At 49.2% G+C, this 17,798-nt stretch overlaps 1 protein-coding gene across 1 annotated transcript in view; it reads right to left on the bottom strand.

Annotated features, from left to right (window-relative positions):
* Positions 1–7,412: 7,412 nt before the first annotated feature.
* The window catches only part of LOC126536569 (F-box/LRR-repeat protein 12-like), a 39,325-nt gene continuing 28,939 nt past the window's right edge, over positions 7,413–17,798 (bottom strand). The window contains exon 3 of the mRNA XM_050183591.3: positions 7,413–8,326. Within this exon, the coding sequence (XP_050039548.1) occupies positions 7,565–8,326 (762 nt within the window). The 3' untranslated portion in view covers positions 7,413–7,564. The remainder of the gene's footprint in view (positions 8,327–17,798) is intronic.

Below are 17,798 nucleotides of genomic sequence, written 5' to 3'. Positions count from 1 at the left end.
AACGGTGCTAGCATAAGCCACTCCGCTCCACCGAGACGGAAGCCCAGATAAGCCCCAAACCTCCTCACCTGCCCTCACTTGCCGACTCAAGCGGCAAGATAAAAGAATGTCGCTAGCATTACTTTTACTCAGGGAGCCCAACTTATAAGGCTGTTGGTGCCCATTAGTGACCAGAATACGAAAGCTACTTATACAAGACCTCCGAGACCAACAGCACAACGTTTTGCAATGCATCAGCGATTCTTCGCTTGCACCTGCCGGAGTAATCGCTGCTTCGACACAGCGTGGCACAATTTTAGCCATTTTTCCACTTTTGGTGCAATTTGGAGCAGCATTTTGCCTATCAAAATGGCGAAATTAACGCAGGATCCCCACCGCCACAGCATGCCGCCATTCTATGAAGGCCGCCACAACTCCACCATCCTACATGATACAAAGGTAGCAAAGTTGTTCTGTGTATCAACTTTGTATGAAATGTGTGAACACATTAAGATATTATTACGATATCATCGAGCGATGCTCAAGAAACGAGCCGCCGCGAGAACGACGATGAAGTTGGTCGGTGCGCTTGGCACGAGCGAGGGTCGGCCTGGCTGCCTGACTCCAGTGTAAATAGCCTGTAAATAGCCTCTTCTGTCTGTGTCTTTCCACACGCAATGTTCTGGTGGAAGTCAGCGATCCCTGTCCTATCCACGGAACTCAGAAGTGGTCGGCACACCGAGCTTGTCACCATGCCTCCCGGTGACGCGCACACCTCTGCAACGGCTTCGGCTTGTCCCACTGCTCCAATCGTCACGGTCGCCCCACATCGCGACCCAGGTGCGTTCTCTGGCCTGGAGGGCCAGGATGTTGATGACTGGATCAAACTGTATGGACACACCAGTGCTAATAACAGGTGGGACCCAACAATTATGCTAGCCAATGTCATCTTTTATCTCGGCGGCACCCCACGCGTGTGGCACCAAACGCATGACGACGAGATAACCAGTTGGGACCATTTCAAAGAGAAGCTACGGGAACTGTTCGGCGACCCCATTGGGCGCAAGGCTGCCGCGAGAAAGGCTCTTGCGTCTCATGTTCAGTCATCTACGGAGCCGTACGTTTCCTACATCCTTGACGTCTTAACTCTATGCCGCAAAGCTGACGATGCTATGTCCGAAGCCAATAAAGTGTCACATATTCTAAAAGGCATTGCCGATGACGCTTTCAATTTGCTTGTTTTCGGCAACGTCTCGACTATCGACGCCATCATCAAAGAATGCCGTCGCCTTGAACAAGCTAAGAGCCGCCGTATCACACACCACATCACGCGGCTACCCAACACTGCTGCTACGTCGACATGTGAGGGTCGACCACGTCAGACCACCACCTGTGACGACGTCAACCGTATTGTTCGCCGCGAACTCGAGGCCACCTGTTTGCCAGCTTCCTCCACGACGCCTCCCGATCCGCCAGCAACCACCATTGCGATGATCCAGGCCGTCGTCCGACAGGAATTTGAGAACATTGGTCTGAGGTCCGTGTGTTCCACGTCTCAACCCAGCGTTCCCCAGTTCTCTACCGGCCTTCCTCGTCCCCGACAGTCCTTTTCTACCACATCTCGCCGCAACCCGTCCGAATGGCGTACCCCTGATGACAGACCAATCTGCTTCCACTGCTGTCGCATTGGCCACGTCGCTCGTCACTGCCGCAACCGATGGCCACCACCTCCTCGGACATACACCGCCGCTTATTCCCGAACCTTTGGACCTTCCGTTCGCTATACCAACCGCCATAAATCCACTGCCGCTGATGCTCCTACTCCGAACCTTCGGAACAGCCGCTCGCCCTCACCTCGACGCCATCAGTCTCATTCGCCCCAACCCCGTCGCTTCTCTTCGTCGCCTATTGCCTCCCGGATCCAGCCGGAAAACTAGGCACTTCAGCTTCTGAAGGTGAAGCTGCGTTGTCGACCCTGCCCTCAAATCCTCTGCTCACGTTACCTACTAACTGAAACCTTCTTGACGTTGACGGCTATCCTGTCACGGCACTCATCGATACAGGAGCACATATTTCTATTATGAGTGCTGCCTTCTGACGACAACTGAACAAGCTCTTCAACCCAGTGTCGGCACGCGTCGTCCGCGTTGCAGTGGCGGTACTGTGCCTATCATCGGCATGTGTACGGCACGCGTCAGCATCGCCGGCCGCCACACTCCTGTCCTCTTCACCGTAATTGCTCATTGCCCCCACGACCTCATTCTCGGCCTCAATTTTCTCTCCGCACATTCTGCTCTTATTGACTGCTCTTCCAGTACCCTTCGCCTTGAGTTGCCGATGCTCGCAGAACCTTCTGGCGCACCCCACTGTCGCTTACGTCCCACCGGCTTTCTTCGCCTGCAGCCAAAGTCAATAGCCTACATTGAACTGTTGTCTTTCCTACCAGTTCCTGATGGCGAGTACCTCATCACTCCTCTGCCCGACATTCCAATAAGGTATGACGTTACAGTGCCTCACAGTATAGTTAATATTACTGGGAACCGCACTCGCATGCCCGTCTGTAACTTTGGATTGGCAAAGCAAATTCTACCGCAAGGTATTTGCCTTGCCACCGTTGATTGTCTTGGCGACCAATACGTGGCAGCGTTATCGACCGATGGTTCTCGCGAGCTTAGCAGGCCGCTTGCGCCAGCCTTGGGAGCCAATCCCAATATAAAGAAAATGGTTGCGACGGACCTGTCCTCGGCGCAGGCTGAAGAGGTTTGCCAAGTATTAGAGTGTTTTAGTTGAGCGTGTTTACGCTCCGCTAAGCAGTTAAGCGGAGCGGAAGCGCGAATGCGCATGCGCTGTCCGCTTAGCCGTAAGCGGGATAGCGGAGCGAAGAACACGGTCCGCTTAGAAGCTGCCTGAGCGGAGCGTGCCGCGCAGCACTTTGGTTAGCGTTGGCGTCAGAACGGATTGGATTGGATGCAGAAAGCAAGCGCGCTGGCTAACACGTGGCGTTCCCCAAGACGGGGCTTTATTTTCCATTGGATAAAATGGACCGGTAACGCATTACAAGCGCACGTCTAGATACTTCATGGAAAAATAAGTTATATATATACATCTATACGTTTTACGGTATAAGAGTGATCATAAAGTGTTTTTATTTTCTTTCATTACCCTGAATTTAGCCAGGGGGCGCTGCAACTACGAAAGGTCCGCTCCGCTACGCTAAACGTATAACTAAAACGTGAAAATCGCCCAGCGCTCCGCTGTGGCTTAGCGGGGCCGCTCGGAGCGGAGCGTACCGTAAGGACGCTCAACTAAAACACCCTATTATCGTCCTACCGAGATATTTTCGACATCGACGATCGCCCTTTAGGCCAGACGCTCGCGGTCAAGCATCGGATTCTTACTGACGATGCTACGCCTATTCACCGACGACCGTATCGAGTTTCTGCATCGGAACACCGAGTAATTCAAAACGAAGTCACCAAAATGCTTGATAAAAACATCATTGAGCCTTCTTCGAGCCCCTGGGCGTAACCTGTGGTGTTGGTTAAGAAGAAGGACGGCACGTGGCGCTTCTGTGTAGACTACCGTCATCTGAACAACATTACTAAGAAGGACGTCTACCCGCTCCCACGTATAGACGACGCCCTTGACTGCCTGCACGGTTCCAGCTATTTCTCGTCTATTGATCTTCGTTCTGGATATTGGCAGATTGCTGTTGACGATATGGACCGAGAAAAAACCGCGTTTATCACACCTGATGGCCTATACCAATTTAAAGTAATGCCATTTGGATTATGCAACGCCCCTGCCACCTTCGAGCGTATGATGGACTCCTTGCTCCAAGGTTTCAAATGGTCCCCATGCCTCTGCTACCTGGATGACGTCATCGTCTTCTCGCCAACGTTCGACACTCACCTTGAACGTCTCACAACTATACTTGATCTATTTCAAAAGGCAAAGCTGCAACTTAACTCGCACAAATGTCGTTTTTGCCGCCGGCAAATTATTCTTCTGTGCCATCTTGTTGACGCTTCCGGAGTACAGCCTGATCCCAACAAAACTCGCGCTGTCAGAGAGTTTCCGGTTCCGAAGACAGCCGCAGACGTTCGAAGTTTTGTAGGGCTATGCTCGTACTTTCGTCGATTTATTAAAGATTTTGCGGCAATTGCTAGACCCCTCACTAATCTTTTGAAGAAAGGCATACAATTCTCGTGGGGCACTGCAGAAGCCGCCGCCTTCTCTCGTCTCGTTACTCTTCTGTCCTCACCACCCATTCTCGCCCTTCGACCCTGATGCCACTACAGAATTGCGTACAGATGCCAGCGGTCATGGCGTAGGTGCCGTCTTAGCCCAGCGTCAGCGTGGCCAGGATCGCGTTATTGCTTATGCGAGCCGCCTCCTCACACCATCGGAACGCAACTATTCTATTACGTAACGAGAATGCCTTGCTGTAGTCTGGGCGGCTGCGAAGTTCCGTCCTTACCTTTACGGTTGCCCTTTTTCCGTAGTCGCTGACCATCATGCTCTCTGCTGGCTCTCTTCGCTAAAAGATCCTACAGGCTGGCTTGGTCGATGGGCTTCGAGGCTACAAGAATTTTCATATTCCGTGGTGTACAAGTCTGGCCGCCTGCGCCAAGACGCTGACAGCTTGTCGCGTTACCCTGTTGACGACTCTGACTCCTCTAATATTGCCAGTGCTTCTTGCATATTCTCTGTATCACAGTTGCTTCATTTCGCCGACGAGCAATGCCGTGACGCCTACATCAGAGCACTCATCGACTGTTTTAAGCACTCTCCGGCCGATGCTACTCTACGCCTCTTCGTCCTCCACGACGGTACTCTGTACTGTCGCAACCTTCATCCGGACGGCTCTGAGTTCCTACTCGTAATACCTAAAACCTCCGCTCCACCGTTATAGAAGATCTCCACGACGCACCAACGGCAGGACATCTCTGCGTATCTCAAACCTATGACCGTGTAAGTCGCCGTTTTTTCTGGCCGGGTCTTGCCCGTTCCGTACGACGTTACGTCGCCGCTTGTGAAGTTTGCCAACGACGCAAGAAGCCTTCCCAGCTCCCTGCTGGTTACCTGCAGCCGGTCGACATTGCTGCCGAGCCCTTTCATCGTGTCGGCTTAGACCTTCTCAGCCCCTTTCCGGAATCTACATCAGGGAACAAGTGGGTTGCAGTCGCTGTGGACTATGCGACCCGCTACGCTGTAACCCGTGCTCTTCCGACCAGTTGCGCAACTGATGTTGCAGACTTCCTCCTACATGATATTATTTTCATGCATGGTGCTTCGCGTCAATTGCTAACAGACCATGGCCGTACGTTTTTGGCCAAAGTCATTGACAACATCATGCGTGCCTGCTCAATACGGCATAAATTTACCACCTCCTACCATCCCCAAACGAACGGCCTCACTGAGCGCTTGAACCGCACCCTTACAGACATGCTATCCAAATACGTTTCCGACAACCACCGTAACTGGGACCTGGCTCTACCATACATTACCTTTTCATACAACTCTTCCCGTCTCGAAACTGCTGGCTTTCCCCCGTTTTACCTCTTGTATGGTCGCGAACCAACGCTACCACTGGACACTGTGCTTCCGTCCGCCACAGCTTCAACTAGCGATTATGCCCGTGATGCAATCGCCCATGCTGACCACGCTCGCCAACTTGCGCGCGCTTGTCTACAAGTGTCTCAAGACAAGCAGAAGCAACGCTACGACCTCCGTCACCGTGATGTCCATTTTGTGCCCGGCAGCCTCGTGCTGCTTTGGTAACCTTCGCGTAAAGGTGGCCTATGTGAAAAACTCCTTTCTTGTTACACAGGTTCATATTGCGTGCTCCGCAAAGTGACGGATGTCACCTATGAAATCGTTCTAGCCACGCCCACTACGTCCTCCGCTGTGACAACCAGTGACATTGTCAACGTCGCTCGACTCAAGCCCTACAACTCTCCATGCGCCTTGGATATTTAACAGCACCGTGACGGTGCTTTTGCCGCCAGGGGGGTAGTATTACAATATCGTCGAGCGATGCTCAAGAAACGAGCCGCCGCGAGAACGACGATGAAGTTGGTCGGTGCGCTTGGCGCGAGCGAGGGTCGGCCTGGCTGCCTGGCTGCAGTGTAAATAGCCTGTAAATAGCCTCTTCTGTCTGTCTTTCCACACGCAACAATATCAATAGCACTAGCAAAACATAACTAGGGTTGACCATAATTTTGTTTTTATGGGGTACTATTAGTACAGCAAACAGAAAAAAGGACAAGAAACAGGTGCTTAACCATCTTTTTCCCAGTAATCACTTATGACAGAAAAGCGTCAGTGAAAACTGGTTTGCATGGAGCTGAGACTGTCATTCGCGCAGAGTGAATGTGAGCTCTGACGCAAGAATTGGCCATGTCTGCCCAAGCAATATTGACTTTTTTTCTTCCTTATTTCATCTTTTTTGCCTACCCCACCAACAAAAACGAGAAGCGTCGACCTGGAGGCCTTGGCCCGGGTCCTTGCAGCCTTCACGCTGTAGTGCTGGATGAACTGGGCATGATGATGGTCACACTGATGGTTTTTGAAGAAGTCACGTCTACCGACTAATTATTGCTCTAATATTATTTGTTGGAGATGTGCATGTGAATATTACAAATAAATTATCCTATTTATGTTTGAGTATCAAATGCACGAACTGTACACTCCTGCAGGCGCTATGCCCTAGCAAGGCTGCTTGTCAAGAACTTCATTATTCTGTGCACTGGAAGCGAAGACAATCTTAGAGTCAAGCAGTGTAGATTTCAGCTTCAGCAAAATTAGTGAACCAGATATTCACTGGCTATCCCGTTAACTCAACATTAAAAATTATTGACCAAAAGGCCCCGGTGAAAGTTCACCTGGAAGAATATATTGACAAAAAAAAAAAAACAAGCCTTTGTGTTGAAAGAAAAGGTGAAAAATGTCACAAAATTTTTGGTGCCTCAGAACCAAAAATGCTGAATCCTTATGCATGTAGTTTTAATTTTGGACTAATCCACAGACTGCTACTATTGTATTTTATTACATCAATATTTTTATTTATTATTTTATTTTTATTTATGTTTATTATTATTATTTACTTTTTTTAGTATCATTTATTTATTTTTAGTGATTATTAATTAATATTTTATTATCTTTTTATTTTTCGCAATTTTATAACAAGTTCTAATGAAATGGCTCTTTCAGATTTCTGCTCTACTGTATGAATGGCTTGATGAAGCACACATGCCACAAGGCAAAATAAATGTATATAGATGCCGCATTTAAGTGTACATTGCATAGCAATAACCACATACATATAACAGGCCAATCAGAAGTAAAATGCCTGTTATATTTCCAATGTTCCAGCACAATACAAGGTTTCCACCAGTTCTTAAGCGTTCATTTAAGGTCTCACCCAAATGTCGATCCTTCTAACGAATACATTTATTTTTCAAGTTACAGTTTAAGCAGGCAATCAACAAACTAGTGCACTGCAAGCACACCTCATGAAAGTACAAACTTCCAGCAACTGAAAGTCTTTTGTCATTCACCAGCTACTCTTAAACCGACTCTGTTAACCAGGTGCTGTTCTTTCACCACATGGAATCATTTCCAGCTTCAGATTTTGGATGCTGTCAGACACAAAATGCCTGCAGAATGTACTTGCATTCACATAGAAAGGCAAAAACTGCACAAACTGGCATGAAGTTGGCACGGCCTCCTTTACTTTGGCCCTCACGTCCGCCGACATGTGACGACTCGTCACGGCCAGCCACATCAAATGAGGAACCATTTCCAGAAGCCAATACAAAGGCTCGTCCTTGACAAGTGTCCTCCTGAGGCATATATGGGACAGCCCCAGCTTGCGACGACCCTTCAGTTGTCTTGAGACAGACATAAACACTTCCCCGGTGCAAGACGTATGGCCAAGAAACAGAAACCTGAGGTTCAGGCCATGGAGCAGGATCATTTCCACACCTCGATCGCTGATGTCAGTTCCCTCAATGTCCAGGGCAACCAGATTGCTGATAAGTGGCAAAATGTTGCTCAGGCCTCCGTCGTTGACCCGGTGGCAGCCTTCCAGGCTCAGTGCACGAAGCGAAGGCCACTGTTCGAGCCGGCCCAGCTCAACGCTTGACACAAGGTTGCAGTCAGCTAGGTCAAGCAGCTGCAGAGAGTGCAGGGCAGGCCGGCCAAATTCAGCACGAAAGAACTCAGCCGGATGGAAGAAGCAACTGCGCAGTGACAAGTGTGTCAGCAATGGTGGAAGGTCCGACACTGACATCTTGGTTGTTGTCATGTTGCGTGCGAGGAAGGCATCTGTGAGATGGAGTACCTGCCAAAAACAACACACAACAATATATGAGCAAGCTAATTATCGGTAACGTCTTTATCTACACATTCAGAACAGAAGAATTATGGCAGGTTGAGACACTCCGCAGTGATGATGTGTGGTGTTTGATGGCGCAAAGGCCAGCTATGGCCAAAGAACGCCACGACATATGGGAACAAATTGTCTGTGTATTATGTATGAAATAATCTTTGAGTTGCAAATGGTAGGTGCAATGTGGCTGTAAAGAGGCCTAAAAATGCGTCAATGTTACACTGATCATTACACTGTGGTTTCCGATCAAGATACAAGATCAAAATAATGACAATGACTCATAATCTGTCCTGAGCCAAAAAGTTTTGCTACGAAGAGGTGACATAACAAGGCGCATATAAGCACTATTGCCCCGCTAAAGCTCTTGAATTAAAGGGCTGACAGGCACATACTGTAAAAACTTGTGTCACTGTGGCTACAGCTCCGAAGACGAGGCCGTGACCCAGTCAAGTTATTCCTAAAATGTTAATCTAAAAAACTAAAACTGTTTTTAGGTTAAAAAGCGGTTCATTACTGAGAAAGAAATGCTGGGTGAAGCAACGTTACTAGACTACTATGTTCAGTTTTCAAACTCCTGCGACTGCATGGACCTACCACCAATTCTTGCATCTAGTGGCGCTGCTGTCGCAGTTTGCTCGATCAGCAAGGCGCGGACCAGCGCGAGCGCATCTGTTGTTCACGTGGTTTGGCGCTGTGTGTACATAGCAAGGGCCCAGTACATGGAGAAAGCATTCAGGTTTAATACCACGGCCCATTTTACAGACGCCGCCATGTATGGGATAACAACAAGGGCGCAGTAGCAGTGGTATGCGACCACCGAGGCCACATTACCTCCGCTGCATCGACCCGTCCCTGCACAATTACGGAAGCCGAAGAGCTGGCCACCACGTTCACCATCCTCGAAGGCCTACACGCAAACCAACCACTGACGATCCTCACGGATTCCCAGCAGGCCTGCTGCACAAATCCTAGCCCAAATACTCAAGGAGGACCCTGAGGACTTCACCACCCAAACCATCATCTGGATACCGGGCCACACTGGCATTATGGGCAACATGCAGGCCGACAGAGCAGCTCGAGGATTCATACATAACCGAGCACTCATCATGCTCGCTGTAGAAGACCCGGACCCTGTCGACCTCGAGTATTCAGCCATCGTGAACTACCACAGAAGACGTCGCTTGCGATATCCACCAATCCATCGCAATCTAAAGACAGAGGATGCCGCTGCCTGGCATAGGCTCCAGACAGGCACTTACACGAACCTACACATATTACATCGCATACACCCCACAGCATACAGGGACGAATGCCCGTGGTGTGGGGCCACACCAACCCTATACCACATTACGTGGGAGTGCACACTACACAATATAGAACACCCCGAGAGAGCAATGGGAGGCACTGCTGTCCAGCTCGGCCCTCGACGACCAGCTCAAGCTGATACAGAAAGCCGAAAAGATGGCAAGAGCCAGCGGAGCCCTGGACTAGGGGCCCCAAGCTTTAGCGGTTCTTTTTATTGTTCTTTTAATAAAGTTCACCTATCTATCTATCTATGTGTGTTTTGATGCAGTGTGTGTGTTTTCCGAGATCATAATGGCCTAAGCGCGTTGTGCTGACTGTGGTCAGCAAGTGGACCATGCCGAAGTGCTGCATTCCTGGCTGTACGAGCGGCTATGTTACTGATGCCAACAAATCAACCCGGCATTTCTTCTCTGCTCCCAGTGACGAGACGCTTCGTTCCACGTGGAATAGGGTGATTCCACGCGCCGACAAAGTCCTCTCATCCAAGTCTAAGGTTTGTGACATCCATTTTCACGACCAAGTTATCCTCAAAAGCTACGTGCATGTCATCAATGGAAATTTTCTTAAATGCCACATGGAAAATGGACTCTCACTGAAGGTGCCCCCCCAAAGGTTTTTGCAAACCTACCTTCCTACCACTCCAAGCTGCCCCAGAACAAGTGGAAAGAAAAAGGGAGCATTGGGAAGACTTCTCCAAGTGCTGTGCATGGTATCGGAGAGCACGCCGACTTGAACAGGGAAGACATTGAGCTCGATCTGGACATCAGCTCCGCAGCTGTTCAAGAGCTCACATTGAGTGACATAGAGTGTGTTGAGCTGCCACTGCCACCTTCGTGGCAAACGATTATGCTTGGAGACAGCAGCGGTGTCACCGGTCACCCTCCCCACGTCGTCGATCGCTTTCCCCTATGCGTCGATGACCCGTCTCTAATGAAGAGGGAAACTAGACAACGCAGTTCCTGAGGCAATAACTGCGCAAGTGTCGACATGCCGAAGTCCTCCTCCTTTACCTGCCAATGTCATTGATGTGTTTATCAAAGATGTCGCTACAGTCGCCTTAGTCGATACTGGTGCCGCTGTTTCAGTTATGGATGCCAGGTTTTGCCGTTCGATTCGTAAAGTGACGACGTCTCTGTCTGGATTGTCGCTCCGAACCGCGACTGCTCAACCCATTTGCCCTACCACTGCTTGTACTGCCTGTGTCATCATACAGGACGTTTTGTACACGATTGAATTCATAGTTCTTTCATCATGCTCCCACGCCGTTATTCTAGGATGGGATTTTCTGTCACGCCACAATGCCATCATCAATTGCGCTCGGGCTGAGATTGAACTTTACCACTTTGGTGACCTGGCCTTGGTCGATGCTCATCCTGCCGCTAAAATTGTCGTGAAAGAAGACACCTGTATCCACCCGTGCTCGTCAGCATTCGTACCAGTCTTCTGTAGTACCATATCCGATGGGACGGTCTTCTTCATGCCCTCTCATCACTTTGTTACCCGAAAAGTGCTTCCTTTGCCCTTTGCAGCTCTTGACCTTGCCGCCGGTGTGAGCACGATGCCCATTTACAATCATCTTTCATCGCCGCTATCACTGCTCCGCCGCGAATGCCTTGGTTACGTCGAGTCGGTTGATTCAACACAAATTGTCTCCGTCCTCGACGAAGTGTCTTCTACTGCCGCCCATGAACTGAGTGCCCTCTCCGTACCATACTCAACATCGACTGGTGTGTTCAGCCCATTCATCGCCGAAGATCTGACGCCTTCGCAGCGATCTCAACTTGTCGCAATCCTTCAGCACTTCCGCCTTTCTTTCGACGTTGCGCAAACCTCTCTTGGCCGTGCATCGGCAGTCGAGCATTACATCGACACTGGCACTCACTCACCCCTGCGACAAAGACCATATCGCGTGTCCGCTACGGAACGTCGCGTAATTGCAGACCAGGTCGATGACATGCTCCGTTGAGGGGTCATTCAACCTTCCCAAAGCCCATGGGCCTCTCCTGTGGTCCTCGTCACAAAGAAAGACGGTTCCATCCGCTTCTGTGTTGACTTTCGACGGTTGAACAAGATCAAGCTGAAGGACGTCTACCCATTACCACGCATTGATGATGCTCTGGACTGTTTGCAGGGAGCAGAGTTCATTTCTTCGCTGGATTTGCGGTCAGGCTACTGGCAGGTTCCGATGGCAGACGCCGATCGCCCGAAAACTGCTTTTGTCACACCAGATGGCTTGTATGAATTCACCGTCATGCCTTTCGGACTTTGCAACGCACCTGCTACGTTCGAAAGAATGATGGATAATGTTCTGCGTGGCCTCAAATGGAAAATCTGTCTTTGCTATCTTGACGACATTGTGGTGTTCGCCCCTGATTTCGCAACGCACCTGCTCCGCCTCCAGCACGTACTCACTTGCTTGACCAACGCCGGGTTGCAACTTAACCTGAAGAAGTGTCGATTTGCTGTTCGTCAGCTCACAATTTTAGGCCATGTCGTGTCAAAGGAAGGCATTCGCCTGGATACCGAGAAACTACGTGCTGTTACTGCGTTCCCAAAACCTACCACTATGAAAGAGCTACGCATATTTATCGGCCTCTGCTCTTCCGGCGATTCGTTCGAAACTTTGCGTCAATTATATCGCCTCTCACGCAGCTCCTTGGTGGCGCTAGAGATCTCTCATCATGGTCTCCAGAGTGTGATGACGCCTTCAAGACCTTGCGCCGTCTTCTCATGACGCCACCCATTCTTTGCCACTTTGACCCACAAGCGCCAACCGAAATCCATACCGATGCAAGCGGTGTAGGCATTGGCGCTGTGTTGGCACAGCGGCAACCTGGCCACCCAGAATACGTCGTCGCATACGCGAGTCGCACGTTAACCAAGGCGGAGACCAATTACAGTGTTACAGAAAAGGAGTGTTTGGCCATTGTGTGGGCGCTTGGCAAATTTCGCCCATATTTATACGGCCGATCTTTTTGACGTAGTGACCGACCACCATGCACTATGTTGGCTGTTGACGCTCGTCCGTCCAATGCCCATCGGGCGGCCTTGCCCGCTGGGCATTGCGAATCCAAGAATACGACATCCGTGTGGTGTACCGTTCCTGGCGAAAGCACTCCGACGCTGACGCGCTATCCTGATCACCGCTTCCCCCGAAGGCCAGTCACGACTCCCCCTGCGAGTGCACATTATCTTCTCCGGACGTTGACACTATCGCTGCTGCACAGCGTAGTGATCCCTGGACTGCATCTCTGCTCGACCTTCTGTCGAATACGTTGAAAGTTCCAGCATCACGTACGCTTCGGCGCCAAGTGCCTCATTTTGCGATTCGCGACCAGCTACTATATCGACGCAACTATGCCCCAGAGGGATGCACCTGGTTACTCGTCATACCGAGAATCTTGCGATTAGAGCTCTGCTCCTCGTTCCACGTCGACCCTCAGTGTGGCCATGCGGGAATCTTCAAGACCTACGAAAAACTTCGACACCACTATTACTGGCGGGGAATGTATAATTTCGTTTGAAAGTTCGTCCGCTCTTGTCATGAGTGCCAACGCCGGTGAACGCCTCCGCCGGTGAACTCCAGCCTTTACAATGTCCATCCCGACCCTTTGATCGCGTGGGCATAGATCTCTACGGGCCACTTCCGTTGACTCCTGCTGGCAACAGGTGGATAATCGTTGCGGTAGACCACTTAACCCGTTATTCGGAGACTGCTGCTCTACCAAATGCTACAGCGCAGGAGGTCGCCAATTTCCTACTTCGCCATTTTCTCCTTCGTCATGGAGGTCCACGTGAACTTTTAAGCGATAGAGGCTGCGCCTTCTTATCTGAAGTCATCTAACAACTGCTTGCTGAATGCGCTATTGTTAATTGTAAATGCACTGCTTATCACCCACAGACTAACAATACCACGGAACGCTTTAATCGAACTCTTGGTGACAAGCTTGCCATGTATGTCTTACCTGATCACTCTAATTGGGACCTAGTTCTTCCATTTGTCACCTATGCCTACAACACCGCGACTCAGGCCCCTACAGGATTCTCACCCTTTTACCTTCTTTACGGCCGTCATCCTTCGCACACCATCGACACCATTCTGCCCTACCGGCCAGACTCATCCGAATGCCTGCCGATCTCGGAAGCCGCCAGACAAGCAGAGGAATGTCGCCAGCTTGCCCACCGATTCACCTCGGACGACCAGAATCGCCAAAAAGCCGTTCACGATGCCCAGAACTCGACTCCCACCCTTCTCCCGGGCGCTCTCATCTGGTTGTTAGTGCCACACCGCACGCCTGGGCTCGCTTCAAAACTCCTTCCAAAGTACGACGGTCCATACCGCGTTCTCGAGAGAACATCACCCGTTAATTACCTGGCTGAGCCGCTAACGCCGCCGTCTGACATGCGACATCGTAACCGCGATGTCGTTCACGTTCAGCGTCTCAAGCGGTATCACAATTCTACCGTCCTTCCAGAAAACTAAGTCACCAGGATGGCTCCTTTATTTCCGCGGGGCCATTGCAAGCAAGATGACGAACGTGCGCGCAGTCAGCAGCATCAAGCGCGCAGCAGAGGCTCGAGCTCGGGGACTGTGCTCGGTGCATCGTAGAACCGGCGGTCGCTACGAACCCCAATAAACCTCCTTTATAATATCAGCAACGGAAGTGTGGCTGTAGACCAAACACATCGACTATCAGAAATTATGAAAACCTGAGACAAACCGGCAGCTTCAAGAAACAACGGCGGAGGACTTTATCTTCGAGTCCTAACCTATGCACGGATTTTCTAGCATGCATGGCCTCAAACCCTCATGCTAGCATGCGGGACGTGGCCACCCAGATACCAATTTCCAAGTCATCAGTTTGGAGGATTCTAAATGACGGCCTTTCAACCGTACTACCTTAACCAGCACCAATGCTTAGAAGATAGGAACCTGTAGAATTGTTTAGATTTCTCGAATTGGGTAATCACAAAGGGCGATGGGTCACTGAACTTTTTGAGCAACATCATGTGCACAGATGAAGCCAATTTTCGCAAGAACGCCTAGGTAAATTTTCATAATGCACACTATTGGAGGGACTCTAATCTGAGTAAAGCACAGTCGGCACCAGTACCAATGGTCGCTCAATGTGTGGTTTGGAATTTACGCCGGTGCTATCATCAGTCCCATCTTCTTTGATCACACACTGAAAACTGGACAGCGTTATGTGAACGAAATCCTAGAATGAGTGGTGGACGAGTTTCTCAGTGAAGTCCCGCTGTCAAGTCTTCCATTTCTGTGGTATCAGCAAGATATGGTACCTGCACACAGCAGCAGTCCAGCATGAAACTAGCTGGATATGACTTTTGATGCGCAATAGATTGGAAGCCACAGGCCAGTAAATTGGGCGACTAGGTCACTTCACCTCTCTCCAATCAATTTTTTTTTTTTTCTGGTTATGTGAAAGATCGTGTTTACATGATTTAGACGTCAGATGAGCTCAGGGCAAGGATAACGGATGTGTACCATAGAATTCTGGCGTCGGTCATTAAGAAAGCCACTGAAGATGTGATAAAACGGACACAGGACTGCGTAGCTGCAAAAGGAGACGTATTCGAATATGTCCTCTAGGCTGGTTCATAAATAATAAGGGCACGCTGAAATCTGATGATTTTTTGTTCAATTTGTTCTTTATTTTTATTTTTGTGCAGACACCCTGAATGCCAATTTGGCTCATTTAGAAGTGGTATATTTACTTTCTTGAACACATTGGCTTTGCCTTTTCTCTACACGTTGGTTGCTTCATGGTCTGTTTATTTTGCTTTTATGTTTTGACACAAACCTGTTTGCAGCACATATATATGTTCATGAAAAATAAAACGCTCACTTTCCTTTGGCTTTGGTCCGAAGCAAGCTTCTGGTGCGAAATATACCGTATACACTCGTGTAAGGGCCGCACTTTTTTTCTGCAATTTTGATGGGGTGCGGCCCTTCTACGGAAGTGTGGTATCTTTGTTCAATTTTCGATCCACGTATGGAACAACCTGTTTAATCGTGCCATGTATACCTGACAATGCGATATCTGGCATCTAGCTGCGGACATCCTTGCTAGATGTCTTCGTCAGTATCACTGCTCGGGCTCAGCTCGTCACCGCTGCTCGGGTCATCCGCACGTTCATGTATCCAATCGTCCTCAGTGCTGTCTATGGCATTGGAAATCCCGGTGACCTTAAAACTCTTTACAATAATGTCCATATTATGATATGATTGAGCGATGCTCAAGAGACGAGCCGCCCCGTGAACGACGAAGAAGTTGGTCGGTGCCCTTGGCACGAGCGAGTGTCAGCCTGGCTGCCTGGCTCCAGTGTACATAGCGTGTAAATAGCATCTTTCGTCTGTCTTTCCACACGTAACAATATTTTCCTTAAGCAACCTTACAGAACTGCTGTCGGGCCCTGACGCTTTATTGTTGGGTGTATTTAATATGTCTGAAACGATGTCATTGAGTTTTATTTCACCTAGTATAAATGAATTTACCACTGGATTTGGAGCGGGAAGAGCTTCACTATTTAGTTGTGGTAGTTGAGGAGCTAGTGCTGGACCTACAGTAGTAAAATACATGTTAAAGTCTTCAACAGGGTCTGCATCGACAGAGGGAGGATGTACACAGTTTTTAGTGTTTGTACCCGCAACCTCATTTACTATTGGCCACAGTTGTTTCGAGTCATGAGCAGCTTGACTGATACGTTGCGAATTAAAATATCTCTTTCGGACCCTCATCGTGGACACCGCTTTGTTGCGAAATGTCCTGTACTGACCTACATAGTAAGCATTACTCCTATTATGCCTCCATTTGTTATACCAGTATACTTTCATTTTAAGAATTTTTAAAATTTGTGTCGTCATCCATGGACAGAAAGGCTGATTGTAAGAACTTGAAATATATGTAGTGCTACATTCAGTTATCAAATTGCTAATTAAGTTTAATAAGTTGAAAAGCTCTATCTGGACATTGTGACTGTACATTTGCTCAAAGTCACCCTCCATGATTTTATCTCTGAACTTCTCATAATCTATTTCAGTTATAAGCCTTCCGTCTTATACAGAAGACAGCTGTCATTTCTTTGCAATGGCAGCTGTCTTCTGCAGGTCGGGGTTGACTCCAGATCTGCTGATGACGTGGCCGAGGAACGAAAGCTCATCGTAAGCGAAGCAGCACTTTTCCAGCTTCAGAGTGAGCCCTGATGACTTGATAGCCTCTAGTACTGTCACAAGCCGCCTAAGGTGATCATTGAAATTTCCAGCGAAGACGACGACATCACCTAAGTAAACAAGGCAGGTATGCCACTTCAATCCCACTAACACCGTGTCCATGACGCACTGCAACGTTGCATGCGCCGAGGACAGTCCGAATGGCATGACCTTGAACTCGTAGAGGCCATCTGGCGTGATGAAGGTGGTCTTTTTGCGATTTCTCTCGTCAACTTCTATTTGCCAGTAACCAGACTTTAGGTCCATTGACGAGAAGTATTTAGCGTTGCAGAGTCGATCCAATGCATCATCTATCCATGGGAAGGGGTATACATCCTTCTTTGTGATCTTGTTCAGTCGACGCAGAAACGTAGGGTTCCATCTTTTTTTTTTCACTGAGACTACACGAGATGTCCACGGGCTTTTCGAAGGCTGGATGATGTCGTCGTGCAGCACTTCGTCGACTTGTCGCCTAATAGCGTCACATTCTCGTGTCGAAACTCGATGAGGGCTCTGACGGAGTGGTCGAGCACACTCTTCGGTTATTATGCGATGCTTTGCGACTGGTGTTTGTCGAATCCTCGTTGACATCAAAAAGCAGTCTTAGTATCATCGGAGAAGACTTCTGAGCTGTTGCTGCTTAATCATGGGGAGAATTGAATTTATGTCGAAGTCAGGTTCGGGAACTATGGTCGTCGGGGTTGATGCGGCAGAATCCGAGAGGACAAATGCACTGATGGTTTCCACAATTTCCTCAATGAACGTGATCGTCGTGCCCTTGTTAATGTGCTTGAACTCCTGGCTGAAGTTTGTCAGCATCACTTGCGCTTTCCCTCCGTGCAGCCAAGCAATCCCTCTCGTGACACAAATTTCACGGTTGAGCAATAG

This window comes from Dermacentor andersoni, chromosome 3 (assembly GCF_023375885.2).
Source record: "Dermacentor andersoni chromosome 3, qqDerAnde1_hic_scaffold, whole genome shotgun sequence".
Classification (NCBI taxonomy): Eukaryota; Metazoa; Arthropoda; class Arachnida; order Ixodida; family Ixodidae; genus Dermacentor; species Dermacentor andersoni.
The sequence above is the reverse complement of the archived record's forward strand: the minus strand, read 5'-3'. Positions and strand labels throughout refer to the sequence as shown.